Below are 17,732 nucleotides of genomic sequence, written 5' to 3' on the forward strand. Positions count from 1 at the left end.
CTGGGATGGCAGCTCTGACTCCGTTTTGAGTGGCTCCATTCCTTCGGACAGAGGTACAGGGCCGTCCTCGGTTACGTCAGAATAGATGTACGTTGTTTCGTGGTTACGTTGCCATTTCCATTTATTTTATTAAAGAAAAAAAAGTCCCGTCATTTCGACGTATGTACATCTGTGCTTTATCTTTTTTATTATTTACTTAACCACAAGTAAAGGTCAGGAATTGTTATCTTTCTTTAAATTTTTTTTTTTACTGTTTCACTTCGTGACTGCTGTGTGTGTGCTCCATGTGAGTGACGTGGGTGCTCATGCAGGTGGGTTCTGACTTTACGGCGAAAATCGCCGTCCGTTGAGACGTAGGCACGGATCTCCGAAGATAACCCGAGGACCTACTGTATATTAAATACGGCATCATATATATATATCTTTTTTAAAATATATATTTTATATATATTTATTGATTTTTTACAGAGAGGAAGGGAGAGGGATAGAGAGTTAGAAACATCGTTGAGAGAGAAACATCAATCAGCTGCCTCCTGCACACCCCCTACTGGGGATGTGCCCGCAACCAAGGTACATGCCCTTGACCGGAATCGAACCTGGGACCTTTCAGTCCGCAGGCTGACGCTCTATCCACTGAGCCAAACCGGTTTCGGCTGGACACCTTTAGCTGTCGGAGTGGAGAGTGCCATCAGGAGGCATCGTGGAGCCCGTACTCTCCGCTGGCTTCCCCAGAGGGGCCGGTGCTGCAGCCCCTCTGCCGGCAGCTGGGGAAGCTGAGGCACAGAGAGGAGGAGTCTGTCGGCTGCAGGCCCGGAACGCTCACCCCGGTCTCTCCCGCCGGGCAGTGATCAAGCCGGAGCTGCTGCAGAAGGCCACCGTGGAGCTGCTGGACCAGGCCCTGTGCGCCAGCCTGTACGGCAGCTCGCTCACCGACCGGCATGGTGTGCGCCGGCTACCTGGACGGCAAGGTGGACTCCTGCCAGGTGAGCCGCCGCAGGGCCCAGGCCACGCCCGCCCGAGGCGGCCCGGGGTTTTAGCACAGGATTCAGCCCTGGGTTTCCCTCTTTGTAGGTTTTTATTTCTGCGTGTGTTGTTGTTTTGTTCCTCCTCACACGAGGGTGTTGTTTCCATTGACTTCTAGAGAAAGTGGAAGGGAGGTGGGGGAAGGAGAGAGACACGTGGCTGAGGAATCCAACCTGCAACCCAGGTGCCTATCCTTGGCTGGGAACTGAACCTGCCGTGCAGGGGCCGACACTCTCCCCACTGAGTCGCCCTGGCCAGGGCTGTAATTTATAGTCTATGTGTGTTCTTCATTTCCGAAGCCGGGTGGGTGACGAGAGACTGCTACCTGTGCTCTATCCACTGAGCCAAACGGGTTAGGGCTAGACTCTGGGTTTTTTATATCCCAGAGCCTAGCCCTAAACGGTTTGGCTCAGTGGATAGAGTGTCGGCCTGCGGACTCAAGGGTCCTGGGTTCGATTCCGGTCAAGGGCATGTACCTTGGTTGTGGGCACATTCCCAGTGGTAGGTATGCAGGAGGCGGCTGATTGATTTTTCTCTCTCATTGATGTTTCTAACTCTCTATCCCTCTCCCTTCCTCTCTGTAAGAAATCAATAATCTATATATTAAAAAACAAACAAATCACCCAGCGCCTGGAGGAAATGTCGGGGACAATGAAGAGAGCACCGCTGGTGGTCGGAGATAACGTGGGGGGTGAACACAGTGCAGTGACGGAAGATGTGTTGTAGATTGTGCACCTAAAACCTGTGTAATTTTTTTAATATATATATATATATATATATATATATATATATATATATATATTTCATTGATTTTTTTGCAGAGAAGAAGGCAGAGAGATAGAGAGCTAGAAACGTCAATGAGAAACATCGACCAGCTGCCTCCTGCACAACCCTACTGGGATGTGCCCGCAACCAAGATACATGCCCTTGACCGGAATCGAACCTGGGACCTTTCAATCCGCAGACCGACGCTCTACCACCGAGCCAAACCGGTTTTGGCAACCTGTGTAATTTTGTTAACCAGTGTCACCTCAACAAATTAAAAAGTAAAATGAGCCTGCCCTAGGTGGTTTGGCTCAGTGGATAGAGCATTAACCTGTGGACTGAAGGGTCCCGGGTTCAATTCTAGTCAAGGGCACATACCCAGGTTGCAGGCTCGATCCCCATTGGGCAGTGTGCAGGAGGCGGTCGATCAATGGTTCTCCCTCATCATTGATGTTTCTATCTTTCTCTCTCCCTCTCCCTTCCTCTCTGAAATCAATAAAAATATATATTAAAAATAAAATAAAATAAAATAAGTGCTGGCCAGGTAGTTCAGTGGGTTAGAGCGTCTTCCTGATATGCTGAAGTTGTGAGTTCGATCCCAGTCAGGGCACATACAATACTCAACCAGTGAATGCATAAGTAAATAGGAAAACAAACCCCTCTCTCTCTAAAAATAAATACATCGAAGTAAAATGGGCCCCTGGCCGGTGTACTCAGTGGTTTGGCCATCATCCCATGAACCCAAAGATTGCCAGTTCGATTCCTGGTCAGGGCACATACCCGGGTTGCAGAATTGATCCCTGGTAGAGGGCATGCAGGAGGCCAGCCCATCGACGATTCTCTCTCTCTCTCTCAAAATCATTCAATAAGTAAAAATAAAATGGGGGGAAGGAAATAAGAAAGTGCTTTGTTTGAGAATGTCAGAGTCCAGGTGCGCTGGGTGTGAGAAGGCGAAGGAGCACAGGGCAGGGTAGGTGAGGAGAGAGCAGGCCCGGCAGGAGAAGGCCCGCAGCTGGAGCGGACTGCAGGCTCCAGCGGGAGCCACACTGCCAGCCTGAGCGAGGGGGCCCAGCGGAGAGGCAGGGGGACACGGAGGGCAGGGATGGAGGGCAGGGACGGTGCTGGCTGGGCTGGGTTGGAACTGCTAGTGGTAGAGCTGAAGGAATCTCCCAGGCCCCACGTCCCACCGCCCTGTTTTGTTTTTACGAAAGAGGAAACGGAGGTTCTGAGATGTGACTTATCAGCCCCCATGTTCTCCGTGAGCTGGTGTGGGGAGCGGTCCCCACCCAGGGGCGGCTCTGGGACCCGGAGCCGGAGCCCTGACTCCTCTGAGGCCGTGCCTCTGCCTCCTAGGGCGACTCGGGAGGCCCCCTGGTGTGTGAGGAGCCCTCCGGCAGGTTCTTCCTGGCCGGCATCGTGAGCTGGGGCATCGGCTGTGCGGAGGCCCGGCGCCCGGGGGTCTACGCCCGAGTGACCCGGCTGCGGGACTGGATCCTGGGGGCGATGGCCGCGGCCGGCCAGCCCCTGGCTCCCACGGCGGCTCCTGCCCCCGCCGCCCCCGGCGCCGTCTGGCCCACCAGCCCCAAGAGCCCGGCGGTCAGCACCCCCACCAGACCCGTGGCGGCCCCCAGCTCCACGCCTCCCGGCTCAGCAACGGCCTCTAAGCCACAAGGTATGTCTGGGGGGACGGCAGGGGCGGGCGGCCTGTGGGGTCGGATCGGCTGGCGCTGGCTTCGATCCGTGGGGAAGAGATGGGTGACGGACCAGTGATGTCTTAGCACACACAGGCTAAGACACACACTCGGTCATCCTTCAGATTGATGGCTGAGGACAGTCCAGCCATCCACTGGGGCAAACACAGAATGTCCCAAAGGGTCAACAAGAGGCCAGTGACCACGACGGGGGGACCTGGGTGGGAGAGAGACCCACTGGGTTTTCACATGTGGGCACCTCCAAAAATACCGCTTACACAGAGCAAGTATGTGTACACTTCCATAGCCAAGACCCTCGGTCTTTTTTTTCTTTTCAAAATTTTCCTAGATGTGCTTGTATGCTTCTCTTTCCAGGTAAAATCCGGCTCATCCATGTTCTTTACTTTTATCTTTCATTGTGTTGACACACAAGAAACACAACATGAGCCGAAACCGGTTTGGCTCAGTGGTAGAGCGTCAGTCTGTGGACTGGAGGGTCCCATGTTCAATTCCGGTCAAGGGCATGTACATTGGTTGCGGGCATGTCCCCGGTAGGAGGCGTGTAGGAGGCAGCTGGTCGATGTTTCTCTCTCATCGATGTTTCTAGTTCTCTATCCCTCTCTCTTCCTCTCTGTGAAAAATCAATAAAATATATTAAAAAGAAAAAAGAAACACAACATGAAATCAGCCATCACACACAGTTGAGCGTGTCCTGCTCAGCTGCTAAGTCTGTTGGCCTGGTGGGTCTTGAAACACATTTACATCCGTCTTTGCTTGGTGGTTTGCAAGGGCCCAGATCTGAGCTGCCCTCCTTTCTGGTCCAGCAAAACTGCGGTGCTCTGAGCCCATCCAGACTCTTTCACAGAAATGGCCCCTGTACGCCACTCCGTCCCAACATCCCACACTAACCTGAGTCCCCATGTTTGGTGACTCCCCACCCGGGGTCTGATGTGCTGGCTCCCCTGTAGCGCAAGCTCATACACCTGACCTTGGGGGCTTTGGGTCTGTGTCTGGCTTCCTGTCTTGTTCTGATGGGGCCGGGGCACTTTATAGTTGTATCTTCTTTTCTTAATCCTCACTGGAGGGTATTTTTCCCATTTATTTATTTTTGTTAATCCTCACTCGAGGATTATTTTTTCCCCATTGATTTTTTTTTTTTTTTGAGTGGAAAGGAGGGGGAGAGACACACAGAGAAACATTGATAACTCACAGTGCTTGGTTGCCCCCTGCACACGCCCCGACGGGGGGCCCAGGGATGGAGCCTGCAACCCAGGCACGTGCCCTTGACCAGAATCAAACCCGCGACCCTCCAGTCCAAGGGCAGGTGCTCTACCCACTGAGCCAGCAGCCAGGGCTATCTTCTACCTTTAACCTGTCCCCCCAGTTGTGCCACATGCTTGCTGCCAGCCTGTGGGACATTAGGGGACCTGTAAGCCTCAGTGACCCTCTGCATAGCGGGAGCGGTCTGCCCGCCGGCCTGCACCGGTGTCGGGGCCCCCGGGCCCAGGGGCTCCGCTCCGAGCCGGCCCCGCCTCTCCTCCCTGCAGAGTGCGGCGCCAGGCCGGCGATGGAGAAGCCCACCCGGATCGTGGGCGGGCTGGGCGCCGCCGCCGGGGAGGTGCCCTGGCAGGTCAGCCTGAAGGAGGGCTCCAGGCACTTCTGCGGAGCCACGGTGGTGGGAGAGCGCTGGCTGCTGTCGGCCGCCCACTGCTTCAACCAGTAAGACGGCCGGCCGGCCGGGAGGACTGCTCAGCTCCCCCTCCCCACCGGGCTCCCCGTGCCCCCGCCCCTCCGCCTCCCCGCCCCCCCGGCCTCCCCGCCCCCCCGCCCTCCCCGGCCCCCCGGCCTTTCCGGCCCTCCAGCCCCCGGGCCCTCCGGGCCCTCCGGCCTCCCTGGCCCCCCGCCCCCTCCGCCTCCCCGACCCCCCCGGCCTCCCCGTCCCTCCGGACCCCCCGTCCCTCCGGCCTCCCTGGCCCCCCGCCCCCTCCGCCTCCCCGACCCCCCCGGCCTCCCCGTCCCTCCGGACCCCCCGTCCCTCCGGCCTCCCTGGCCCCCCGCCCCCTCCACCTCCCCGGCCCCCGGCCTCCCCGTCCCTCCGGACCCCCCGTCCCTCCGGCCTCCCTGGCCCCCCCGCCCCTCCGCCTCCCCGTCCCCCCCGGCCTCCCCGTCCCCCCGGCCTCCCCGTCCCTCCGGACCCCCCCGTCCCTCCGGCCTCCCTGGCCCCCCGCCCCCTCCACCTCCCCGGCCCCCGGCCTCCCCGTCCCTCCGGACCCCCCGTCCCTCAGGACCCCCGGTCCCTCCGGCCCCCAGGCCCCGCCCTCCCCGCGCTCAGAAACCACATACGTCCAGGGTGTGGCCAGCTGTGCCCCAGGGGCCACCGCAGAGCCCCGCCCCTGCCCCTCCTCCCCCGCTCACCGTCCTGGTGTCCGGGTGTCTGACTGCAGATGGGAGGGGAGCGTGAGGGAGAAGGGGGGACCCGGGGGAGCCATCTCAGGGGAGAATAATCTGACAAGCTGGTTTTCGGGGCGCACCAGGGGGTCCCGGGGGAGGGACAGCGGGAGGCACTGACCTCTGCGCCATCAAGCTGTCGGGGGCTCTCATGCCTCTGCGCCAGCTCCCTCTCCTTACGGACAAGGAAACGAGGCCCCAGCCCCCCAGTTTGGGGCTGCTTTGGGGGAGCAGCCTGGGGCCGCTCCGTCCTCCCGGGGCCCCTCCCCGGAGTCCGGCCCCGGGGCCGCGGTGTCTGAGCGGCCCCCTGTCGGCAGCACGAAGGTGGAGCTGGTGCAGGCGCACCTGGGCACGGTGTCGCTCTCGGGCGTCGGCGGGAGCCCGGTGAAGATGGGGCTCCGGAGGACGGTGCTGCACCCCCAGTACAACCCCAGCATCCTGGACTTCGACGTGGCCCTCCTGGAGCTGGCGCGGCCCCTGGTCTTCAACAAGCACGTCCAGCCCGTCTGCCTGCCCTTGGCCATCCACAAGTTCCCCGTGGGCCGCAAGTGCGTCATCTCCGGGTGGGGCAACACGCAGGAGGGCAACGGTGAGTGCCCGGCGGGGCCCGCTCCCGAGGCCCGCACACCCATACCGCGGCTCTGCACGCCTCCAGGCACAGGCCCAGCACAGCTCTTCCTTAAACACAGCATTTACTTTTTTATTTCTTTTTTATTTATTTCTAACAATTATAATTTTAGATTTTTAAACAATCACAAAAAAATTGTCCAGTATTGATTCTATTGTGCTTTCCAAACCTGGCTACTTTTGTCAACTGTTTCTAAGTTTTAGTAGCCTTTAATACACTAGTGATCTCCTGCCTTTCTTTTTTAAAATTTTTTAAAATAAATCTTTATTGTTCAGATTATTACAATTCTTCCTCCCCCCCCATAACTCCCCTCCACCCAGTCCCCATCCCACCCTCTGCCCTTACTCTCCCCCTCCACTGTCCTCATTCATAGGTGTACGATTTTTGTCCAGTCTCTTCCCATAACCCCCACTCAGACACCCATTTTCCCCTGAGAATTATCAATCCCCTCCCATTTTATGCCCTTGATTCTATTATATTCACCAGTTTATTCTGTTCCTCAGATTTTTAATTCACTTGACTTTTAGATTCACTTGTTGATAGATATATATTTGTTGTTCATAATTTTTATCTTTACTTTTTTCTTCTTTTCCCTCTTTTTAAAGAACACCTTTTAGCATTTCATATAATACTGGTTTGGTGGTGATGAACTCCTTTAGCTTTTTCTGATCTGTGAAGCTCTTTATCTGGCCTTCAGTTCTGAATGATAGCCTTGCTGGGTAGAGTAATCTTGATTGTAGTTTCTTGCTATTCATCACTTTGAATATTTCTTGCCACTCCCATTTGGCCTCCATAGTTTCTGTTGAGAAATCAGCTGAAAGTCGTATGGGTGCTCCCTTGTAGGTAACTAACTGTTTTTCTCTTGCTGCTTGTAAGATTCTCTCTTTGGCCAAAACCGGTTTGGCTCAGTGGATAGAGCGTCGGTCTGCGGACTGGAAGGTCCCAACTGCAATTCCAGTCAAGGGCATGTACATTGGTTGTGGGCACATCCCCAGTGGGGGGTGTGCAGGAGGCAGCTGGTTGATGTTTCTCTCTCATCGATGTTTCTAGCTCTCTATCCCCCTCTCCCTTCCTCTCTGTAAAAAAATCAATAAAATATATTAAAAAAAAAAAAAAGATTCTCTCTTTGTCTTTTGCTCTTGGCATTTTAATTATGATGTGTCTTGGTGTGGTCCTCTTTGGATTCCTTTTGTTTGGGGTTCTGTGTGCTTCCTGGACTTATAAGTCTATTTCTTTCACCAGGTGGGGGAAGTTTTTGGTCATTATTTTTTCAAAGAGGTTTTCAGTGTCTTGCTCTCTCTCTTCTTCTGGCATCCCCACAATTCTGATGTTGGTATGCTTGAAGTTGTCCCAGAGGCTTCTTACACTATCTTCAACTTTCTGGATTCTCTTCTTGCTTCTCTGGAGGAGTGTCCTTTGCCTCTTTGTATTCCAAATCTTTGACTTGATTCTTGTGTTCCTCTAGTCTGCTGTTGGGTCTCTGTATAATATTTTTTATTTCAGTTAGTGTGTGTTTAATTTCTCGTTGGTCCCTTTTTACATCCTCGAGGGTCTCATTAAATTTATCGGCCTTTTCTAGGAAATTTTTGAAAAACCTTATAACCATGGCTTTGAACTCTACATCCAGTCATTTGTTCTCTTCCATCTCTTCCGTTTGTGTTCTGTTTCCCTGTCTCCTCATTTTTGCTGCTTCCCTGAGTTGGTAGGGTAGCTTTGTGTGCTGGGTGTCCTATATGGTTCAATGGGTCAGCCTCCCACTTACCTGAGGTGGACACCCTTTGTGGACTGTGTGTACAGCCTTGTTGTAGTTAAGTCTTTTTTTTTTTTCTTTTAATTTTTTATTAAGGTATTATATGTGTACATATCTTACCATTGCCTGTAGTTAAGTCTTGATTGTTGTTGGTGTCACTGGAAGGAATTGACCTCCAGGCCAGTTGGCTGTGAGGACCCGCTGTGTCTATAACGGAAGGATTGCTGTGCTGGGGACACATTTATGGGGCACACTTGTTCCAGTGGGGCTTTAGTGCTCACTGAGTCCGCCTCTTGAAGGTGTCCCTTATGAGAGTAGTTGAAATCTGGTGTCTCACACAGACCACTAGATACACTAGTTTCTGGATCTCCAATGGGGTGCAGGTCAGCTACTGTCTGAGGCCACCCAGCAGGAGCTACAGCAAGAACTACAGTTTTCTCCTCTTTGCTTGGGATTTGGCGGTTTTGGAGCAGTCTGACTGGAGCTGCAGTTTATTTGGTTAAGCTGCCACAGGGCAGGCCATTTATATGCAAAAACTGCTGTGTGGAGTCTGGGTGGGTTTGTAGAACGTGCAGGGCGGGGCCTCAGGGTGGGGCAGGGTCTCAGGATGGCACTAGGCTGGGGCGTGGCAAACAGCGATGGCTACCATCCTCTCTCTGCCTTTCTGCGTTTCCGAGTCCCCATGTCCCCGTGTCCCCGCGCTCCAGCACAGTAAACAGCGGTTGCTGCGCGCACTTCTGCAAAAAGTCACCCTCACTTTCAGACCTGATGGCCGACAGACCAGCTTCTCCCCGTAGGCGTCTTGGCCCCCGAGTGACTGGATTTCCGAGTGATCGGGAGCTTGTTCCCCTTTGGATTGACAAAAAGCTGCTAACCCAGTTGCCCACCACCAGCCCGATTTGCGTGCCTCTGTACCGAGGCTCCTCAGCTTTTCAGCACTTGTGCTCCGTTCAGCCAGCTTTCCCGTGGTTCTGGGTGATAGACGTTTTGTCTTTTAGTTGTAGTTCTGAAATTGTTGTGTGAGGTGGCAGATTAGTTGTTTGCCTTTGCCGCCATCTTGGTTTCTCCGTATACACAACATTTAACTGGCATACAGCAGAGTCCATTTGCTGACAGGTGAGCTGTGGTGGCTTTCCTGCTACAAAAGCAGAGATGAGTAGCCCTGACAGAGACTGGCCGGTCCTGACAGCCAGGGACATGGGCATGGGTGGGCACAAGCGAACACACGTCCTCTGTGGCCTTTCCAGAAGCAGCTTCAGACCCTGTGCCTTACCCGTCAGAGCCCCAAGAGTCAGTGCTTCCTTTGGAAACTCAGAGTGGCCTCCCCACAGGTCACCCACGGGGCTAGACCAGTGGTCGGCAAACTCATTAGTCAACAGAGCCAAACACCAACAGAACAATGATTGGAATTTCTTTTGAGAGCCAAAATTTTTAAACTTAATCTACCGCCACTTCTTCAAAATAGACTTGTCCAGCTGTGGTCTTTTGTGGGAGAGCCACACTCCAGAGGCCAAAGAGCTGCATGTGGCTCACAAGCAGTGGTTTGCCGACCATGGGGCTAGGAAATCGCTTGGGACAGTGCTGAGATGCTAGGGCTCCCGAGATCCAGGCTCCGCCTCCTTCTTGCTGTGTGAGCCTCAGTTTCTCCACCTGCAGGAGGAGGAGGGTGCCTTTCAGAGTCGAACGGTTGACTGAACGGCGATCACTGTGTCATTATTGGGGTGGGGGGGGTCTTCTTTTCTTGCAGCATCGAAGCCAGACACCCTGCAGCGCGCGTCCGTGGGCATCATCGACCAGAAGGCGTGCAGCGCCCTCTACAACTTCTCGCTCACCGACAGGATGCTCTGCGCCGGCTTCCTGGAGGGCAAGGTGGACTCCTGCCAGGTAGCCCTCCACGGGGACGAGCGCATTCAGAGGAAGAGCCAGATTTGAGGATTTCAGGGAGGGGGAGTCTGGGATTGAACTAAATGTCTCTAAATGCGAGCCATTTAGAGAAATGGTAGTATGTCCCAGCAGGAGAAGAGGTAGCAGGTTAATGTGTGTGGTAGGCCCTGGCCGATGCGGCTCAGTTGGCTGAGTCTTGTCCCATGCGCCATGAGGTCGCCAGTTTGATTCCCAGTCAGGCCACATGCCCAGGTTTGGGGCTCCGTCCCCAGTGGGGGTCATGCAGAAGGTATCTGATGGATGTTTCTCTCTCCCTCTCCCTTCCTCTCTCTCTAAAATCAAAATAAAACTATATTTAAAAAAAATTTTAAATCGTTTCTAAGAATGTAGTAGTTATATACAAATGTACACATACTTCAATATATTTATATTCATATTTAAAGTCATATTTTATATGTACCCTGTTTCCCCGAAAATAAGACGGTGTTTTATATTAATTTTTTCTCCCAAAGTTGCGCTAGGTCTTATTTTCAGGGGATGTCTTATCTTTCCATGTGCTAGGTCTTATTTTCGGGGATGTCTAATTTTTGGGGAAACACGGTACATATTTAAAAAGGGATACATTGTATATATATTTAAATGTATTTTTTTAAAATATATTTTATTGATTTTTTTTACAGAGAGGAAAGGAGGATAGAGAGCCAGAAACATTGATGAGAGAGAAACATCAATCAGCTGCCTCCTGCACACCCCCCACTGGGGATGTGCCTGCAACCAATGTACATGCCCTTGACTGGAATCGAACCCGGGACCTTTCAGTCCGCAGGCCGACGCTCTATCCACTAAGCCAAACCAGCCAGGGCTTAAATGTATTTTTATTGATTTCAGAGAGGAAGGGAGAAGGAGAGAGAGATAGAAACATCAATGATGAGAAAGAACCATTGATCGGCTGCCTCCTGCACGCCCGCAACCTGGGCATATGCCCTTGACTGGAATTGAACCCAGAACCCTTCAGTCCACAGGCGATGATGTTCTATCCACTGAACCAAACCAGCCAGGCCAGTGTATATTAACTGAAATAAAACTAATCCCAGATCAGTACACATATACCCACACTGTCCAACAGGATTCACCCGGGGAGGGGGGGCATGGGGACGAGGGCAGGGCTGTTTCAGACCCTGCGGCCTGTCCCCCGCCCTGTCCTCAGCTCCCCTGACGGCCTCTCCCACTGTGGGGGTGCAGAGGTCCTGGCAGTGCCCTCTGCAGAGAGGTGCCCGATGGCCACAGCCAGCGCTCTTTGCTTCTCTGCAGGGTGACTCCGGGGGCCCCCTCGCCTGTGAGGAGACCCCCGGCGTGTTTTACCTGGCGGGGATCGTCAGCTGGGGCATCGGCTGTGCTCAGGCTAAGAAGCCCGGCGTGTACGCTCGCATCACCAGCCTGAAGGGCTGGATCCTGGACGTCATGTCCTCCTCGCCCCTCCCCACGCCTGCCTCCTCCACCACAAGGACGCCCGCCGCCACCACCACGCATGTCCCCGGGACCGTGGCTGGCCTCCCCGCCCTGGGGGCCACAGCCAGCAGGCCCGCCCTCCGGACCACCAGCAGGACCACCAGCCAACCTGCCAGCAGGACCGCCAGTGCCGTGGGCACCCCCGCCGGGGGGCAGACGCCGCTCCCAAACGCCTCGCGGGCCACCAAGGACCCCCAGCTTCCAGGTACCGGGAGGCATGGATGACGGGGTCAGTGGCGGGTCCGGCGTCAGTCTGTCAGGGCTGCTGTCAGCCTCCCGCAGGCTGGGGGCTCACATGGACTGGCTCCCAGTCCTGGAGGCCAGGTGGGGCAGGGCTGGTTCTCCTGAAGCCGCTCTCCTGGGCATGCCGACGGCCACCTTCCCCTGTGTTCGCACAGGGCCGCCCTGTGACTGTGTCCTCATCTCTTCTTAGAACTCCAGTCATATTGGATTAGGACCCACAGCCAATGACCTCCCTGCACCTTAATCACTTCTTCACAGGCCCCGTCTCCCCACAGCCACATTCTGATGTGATCAGAGCTTCAACTATGGCTTTTGTGGGGACACCAGTCTGCCCATCATCATCCTGACAGCCAGGGACATGGGCGGGCACTGAAGAGACAGGCACTGAATGGGCAGACCTGCACCACCTAGTGGCAAATGTCTTAATCTGCAATCCCTGTCAGCTCCCATTTAAAAATAATAATAATAATAATTATTTATATATATATATATATATATATATATATATATATATATATATATATATATAAATAATTTTTTAGGGAGAGGGAGAGAGAGTTAGAAACATCGATGAGAGAGAAACATCGATCAGCTGCCTCCTGCACACCTCCTACTGGGGATGTGCCCTTGACCAGAATCGAACCCGGGACCTTTCAGTCCGCAGGTCGACGCTCTATCCACCAAGCCAAACCGTTTAGGACAGCTCCCATTTTTTAAAAAGGAAACTTCACAGGTACACGAGGGAGTCCCTAACCAGGGTCTCCATCAGGGAATTCTCCATCCACTTATCCCATGCTCATAAAGCCCCCTCTGGGCCAGACCCCATGCTAAGCTCGGGAACAGCAAGGACCCAGAAGGTGGAGAAATAGACTCGTAGCAGAATGGTACATAGGAGAGAGGACCGAGCAGGACCAAGCTAGGGCACAGGGCCAGCTAGTCTCCCAGGCTCCCGTTATGGGCTGAGAGGGTATCTCACTGGCCAGTAGAGACACTGAGAGAGAATGTAGCCCTGAGATCCTTCCTTTCATGTCTAAAATGCTGAGTTCACTTTTATTAATTACTAGAGGCCCTGTGCACGAAATTCATACACTGGGGGGGAGGGGGAAAGGGGAGAGTGTCCTTCAGCCCAGCTGTACCCTCTCCAATCTGAGACCCCTTGGGGGATGTCCGACTGCCAGTTTAGGGATCGGGCCTAAACTGGCATTCGGACATTCCTCTTACAATTTGGGACTGCTGGCTCCCAACCACTTGCCTGCCTGCCTGCCTGATTGCCCCTAACCACTTCTGCCTGCCAGCCTGATCACTCCCTAACCACTTCCCTGCCAGCCTAACTGCTCCCCTGCTGGCCTGATCACCCACAACTGCCCTCCCCTGCCAGCCATCTTGTGGTGGCTATCTTGAGACCACATGGGGGTGTCCATCTTGTGTGAGGGCATGATGGTCAATTTGCATATTGCCTCTTTATTATATAGGATTAATCAGAACTATATAAAACTGCTGTATTTGTTGGCCAAAAATAAAGCCCCATCAGGTACAGGCAATTTCATGTGGCTCAAGCTAAGGCTAAGTCAGCAGGAGCCTGGGGGACCAGAGAGAAAACATCCTGACTTCTGTGACATGGGATCTGCCAGGTGCACCCCATGTTAGCGAACCGCCCACTGTCCAGGCAGACATGAGCTTACTGCTCTCATATCCAGATTCTGGGGCCACGTCTGGGCTGCTTTCGCTCAGGTGGGGAGGCGGGGAGCAGGCTGCTCTGGTGAGCTCCCAAAGCAGCAGATGCTCAGCACACAGGCTGCTGGTCTGTGCAGGCTGCACCACCTTCCTCCTCACTGTGAGCTTCCCCAGAACTCCCACTACCCCAAGTCCTGCGTCATCTTCACGGCGGCTCCTTACAGAGACGGATCCAAGGAGACGTCTCTGCCTCTTTCTTCCATCATCAGTCCCCTCCCTAGGCCCTCCTTAGGCCCATTGTCCTTCAGATTGATATGGGCAGGGGTATGTGTGTATGTGCACAATTTAATCCCATTAGGGAAGTTTGGGGAAAACTCCCCATGATCCCCCTGCTCCGTCATATCCTTCCTGACATGTCATGAGGGGCCTTAGCTTTCCCCCCGCACATGGTCAGGCAGGGCCTGGCTCCATGAGCCTGCCACCCAACAGACCTGAGCCCACCAGGCAACCAGGCGGCCGCACACCAGAGGAACCAGGGATGGGTCGCCCGGAGGCCAGGATCCGGGGGCCGAGCGCTGTGTAGGTCACCTTGAGGTGAAGCAGGGTTCCCAGCGGCTCAGACCGAAGCAGACCATGTGCCAAGGGCCTGGATGAGGGTTCGGAGGGTGGGGAGGACCTGGGTCCTGTCTCCTTGGGAATCACAGTTAAGACAGAGGCGACATGTTGAGTCTAGAACCCCCTTATCTGAACCTGCGTCCGGACTGGAAATCCAGGCAAAGTTCCGGGATTTAGTCCCTCCAGACCCAAGGGGACTTTCCTTCACAGCCGTTTCTGCCGTCTGGTGCGAGGCACAGGGTTCCAGCAGGGGCACTCAGAGAATGTGGGTGTGATCCTGCACAGCTGTAATTGTTCTTGGAGAAACAGTTAACTCCCTAGCTAGCTTCATCTGGTTCTGGCCTTTAGCCTGGTGATTTTCACATTTCCAGGAGCTACGGGCAGGCGTCCGCTGTGGGGCCAGCGTTTCCAGGAAAGGGCCACAGATCCGCCAGATTCCCCGGCCCCTGGGCCCTGGGCCAGGTCCAGGTGGCAGCAGGAGGGGGGAGGCGGTGCAGCTGGCGGGGACGGGGCCGGCGGCCTCTCCTCTCCCCATCTCTTCTTCTTCCAGCCGAGGCCAGAGCGGGAGCCTTCCGTCTGGAGGGCGGTGGAGGCAGCTGGGGGTGGGAGTGGCTGGGAAGGGGTGTGGGACCAGGTGGGGAGGCGTGCCCCTGATGGGAGACACCACCCTGTGCTTTCTGCAGTTGTGTTCTGAGGGTGCACCTTGTGGTGGGGGTGGCGGGTGTCACAGCACAGCGTGTCTGGGAAGACGGACTAGCACAGGAGCCGGTGGGCAAGCAGGGCCTCCTGGGGCTAAGGGTGTGGGAAGATCTGAGCCAGCAGAGAACCCAGCTCCTAAGGGACCGAGAAGCCTGGAAGGCGTGGTGGTGGGAGGACAGTATCCTGGTCCCCATCCGGGGAGGAGGCACGGCCCCACGCTGAGGTTGTAGGAAATATACTTAAATGCATTTCCAATAGCATTTGGGAAAAGCCTGGAGGAGCGTTTGTGGGACCACGTCCAGGGTTTGTGCGGAGTTTTCGGGGTGGGCCCCCCCCCCCCAAGGGGCCGTGTGAGCTGCATCTGCCCCATGCCCTGTGCCCGCTCCCCTGCAGACTGCGGCCTGGCGCCCGCGGCAGCGCGGACCAGGATCGTGGGCGGCAGCGCGGCCGGCCTCGGGGAGTGGCCGTGGCAGGTGAGCCTGTGGCTGCGGCGCCGGGAGCACCGCTGCGGGGCCGTGCTGGTGGCGGAGAGGTGGCTGCTGTCCGCCGCACACTGCTTCGACGTGTGAGTCCGTCTGTCCCCAGTGCCCGCCCATCGGTGGTTCCCCGGAAATGACTTATGACCCCAAGACTTCCGGTCATGCCCCCACCCCCGCCACTGCTGCCCCTAGTCCGTGCAGCCCACCCTGCCCACTCAGCACACGGGGCTGCAGGGATTCAATCATACACACACACACACACACACACACACACACACACACCTCCCGCCCCAAACCCCAGGCTGCAGCCTCTTCCAGTCCAGGCCCAGCTGGTGGTGCACGGGCTATGACGCCTCTCCATTCTCCAAGGGCCACACAATGGGGAGCCCTTCACGGCAGGCTGCCCAGCAGGTGGCCCTTCCTCCGCGGAGACACCAGTTCTTGTGCACATTGCACTCTGCAGGGCGGGGTCAGAGGGAACGGGCAGGAACTGGCCACCAGAGCCCTGGTATTGGGCAGAAACGGATAACCTGTGATGTCACCTCATGGCTGTGGGTGCATTTCAGGGAGGCCTCCCCGCCCCCCTATTCCCCCCAACCCCCGCACTGTCCTAGGAGGGAGGGATGACTCACCCCATATCCATGGGCAACACAGGCCCAGAGGCTGAGCCCTGCCACAGGGCCCTGCCCACCCCCGAGGCACAGGCCAGGACCAGCCACGGCCCCGTGGGGCAGAGTCCAGAGGGGCACAGGCAGGTGGTGACTGGGGTGCCGGAACCCAGGACACCTGTCCCCGCGCACCCTACAGCTACGGAGACCCCAAGCAGTGGGTGGCCTTCCTGGGCACACCGTTCCTAAGCGGCGCCGACGGGCAGCTGGAGCGCGTGGCCCGCATCTACAAGCACCCCTTCTACAACCTCTACACGCTCGACTACGACGTGGCGCTGCTGGAGCTGGCAGGGCCTGTGCACCGAAGCCGCCTGGTTCAGCCCATCTGCCTGCCGGAGCCTGCCCCCCGGCCCCCCAGCGGGGCACGCTGTGTCATCACCGGCTGGGGCTCCGTCCGAGAGGGAGGTAGGCGAGTCCAGCAGGAGGACCCAGGCCCGCACCCTCAGGGGTTATCGGTCTGGAAGGCCTCCGGCCGGTCCCTCGTGGCCACTGCCCGTCTCGCCCGCAGGCTCCATGGCGCGGCAGCTGCAGAAGGCGGCCGTGCGGCTCCTCGGCGAGCAGGCCTGCCGCCGCTACTACCCCGTGCAGATCAGCAGCCGCATGCTGTGCGCCGGCTTCCCGCAGGGCGGCGTGGACAGCTGTTCAGTGAGCACAGTTTAAAACCGAAATGGGTGTCTGCCGGGGTGAGGGCCCATCCATCCAGGAGAGCAAGGTTCTGGTCGCTCTAAGCCCACAGCCAGGACCCTCTGGTACAAACTTAAGCTGCTCAAGCAGGGAACCTCTTCACCCTCAGATGTTTCCATGGACCAGTTTATTGGGCATCCATCACAAGCCAGTCCCCACCCGCAGCCTCACTGCCGCCCTGCAGGCCAGGAATGGCAACAGGCTGCATGCAGGGTGAGGCCGTGCCACTAGGGAACCTGTGGGAGGTGCTCACAGTGTCTGCCAGCCAGAGACTGGCTTATCCTGGCGCTAAGCCCATTTCCCAGGTAGTAAAAGTGAGGCTCACAGGGACACTCCCGTGTGGCCAGCCCCCCAAGGTGTGCGGACCGGGTAGCCCTCTCCTGCCCGAGGGTTGCTCTGGGGAGGTGGGGAAACTGGCCTGCCCTCTGAGTGCCTTTCCTCTCTCCTCCCGCAGGGTGATGCTGGGGGACCTCTGGCCTGCAGGGAGCCCTCTGGCCAGTGGGTGTTAACTGGGGTCACCAGCTGGGGCTATGGCTGCGGGCGACCTCACTTCCCAGGTGTCTATACCCGCGTGGCTGCTGTGAGAAGCTGGATCACACAGAACATCCAGGACTGACCACCCCATGGCTGTGCAGGCCTGGGAGGACAAGGCAGTCGTAACCAACCAGCCAGCGGTCCCACAGGGGGGGGGTCCAGCCCAGATGGCGGGCGGGAGAGCTGTGGGCAGTGGGAGTACAGTTTCACTGTATCTTTGTTCCAATAAAAAGCCCCTTGTCCCTAACTTACTGGCTCACACACGTGCACATCACAGCAAGAACTACTTGCCTGCCCATGACCCAGGGCCTAAAGGTGGGCTGAAAGGTGGGTGGGGTGAGGTAGCAAGACCTCCCAGGAAGAGGGCTGCCATAACCCCACCCCCAAAGGCTGGGGTTCAGCCTCATCTTCAAGGTTCCTTTCATGTCATCCAGGAAC

At 56.2% G+C, this 17,732-nt stretch overlaps 1 protein-coding gene across 1 annotated transcript in view; it reads left to right on the plus strand.

Moving 5' to 3' along the window:
- Positions 1-17,713, plus strand: part of TMPRSS9 (transmembrane serine protease 9) — a gene marked incomplete at its 5' end in the record, with an annotated part of 25,304 nt that extends 7,591 nt beyond the window's left edge. The window contains 11 exon segments of the mRNA XM_084885342.1: positions 846-937; positions 939-983; positions 3,142-3,460; positions 5,027-5,198; positions 6,245-6,516; positions 10,053-10,189; positions 11,501-11,903; positions 15,323-15,494; positions 16,216-16,481; positions 16,585-16,721; positions 17,215-17,713. Of these exon segments, the coding sequence (XP_084741468.1) occupies positions 846-937; positions 939-983; positions 3,142-3,460; positions 5,027-5,198; positions 6,245-6,516; positions 10,053-10,189; positions 11,501-11,903; positions 15,323-15,494; positions 16,216-16,481; positions 16,585-16,721; positions 17,215-17,376 (2,177 nt within the window). The 3' untranslated portion in view covers positions 17,377-17,713.
- Positions 17,714-17,732: the final 19 nt, after the last annotated feature.

Source organism: Pipistrellus hanaki (assembly GCF_964339955.1).
Source record: "Pipistrellus hanaki genome assembly, chromosome: 5".
NCBI classification, from domain to species: Eukaryota; Metazoa; Chordata; class Mammalia; order Chiroptera; family Vespertilionidae; genus Pipistrellus; species Pipistrellus hanaki.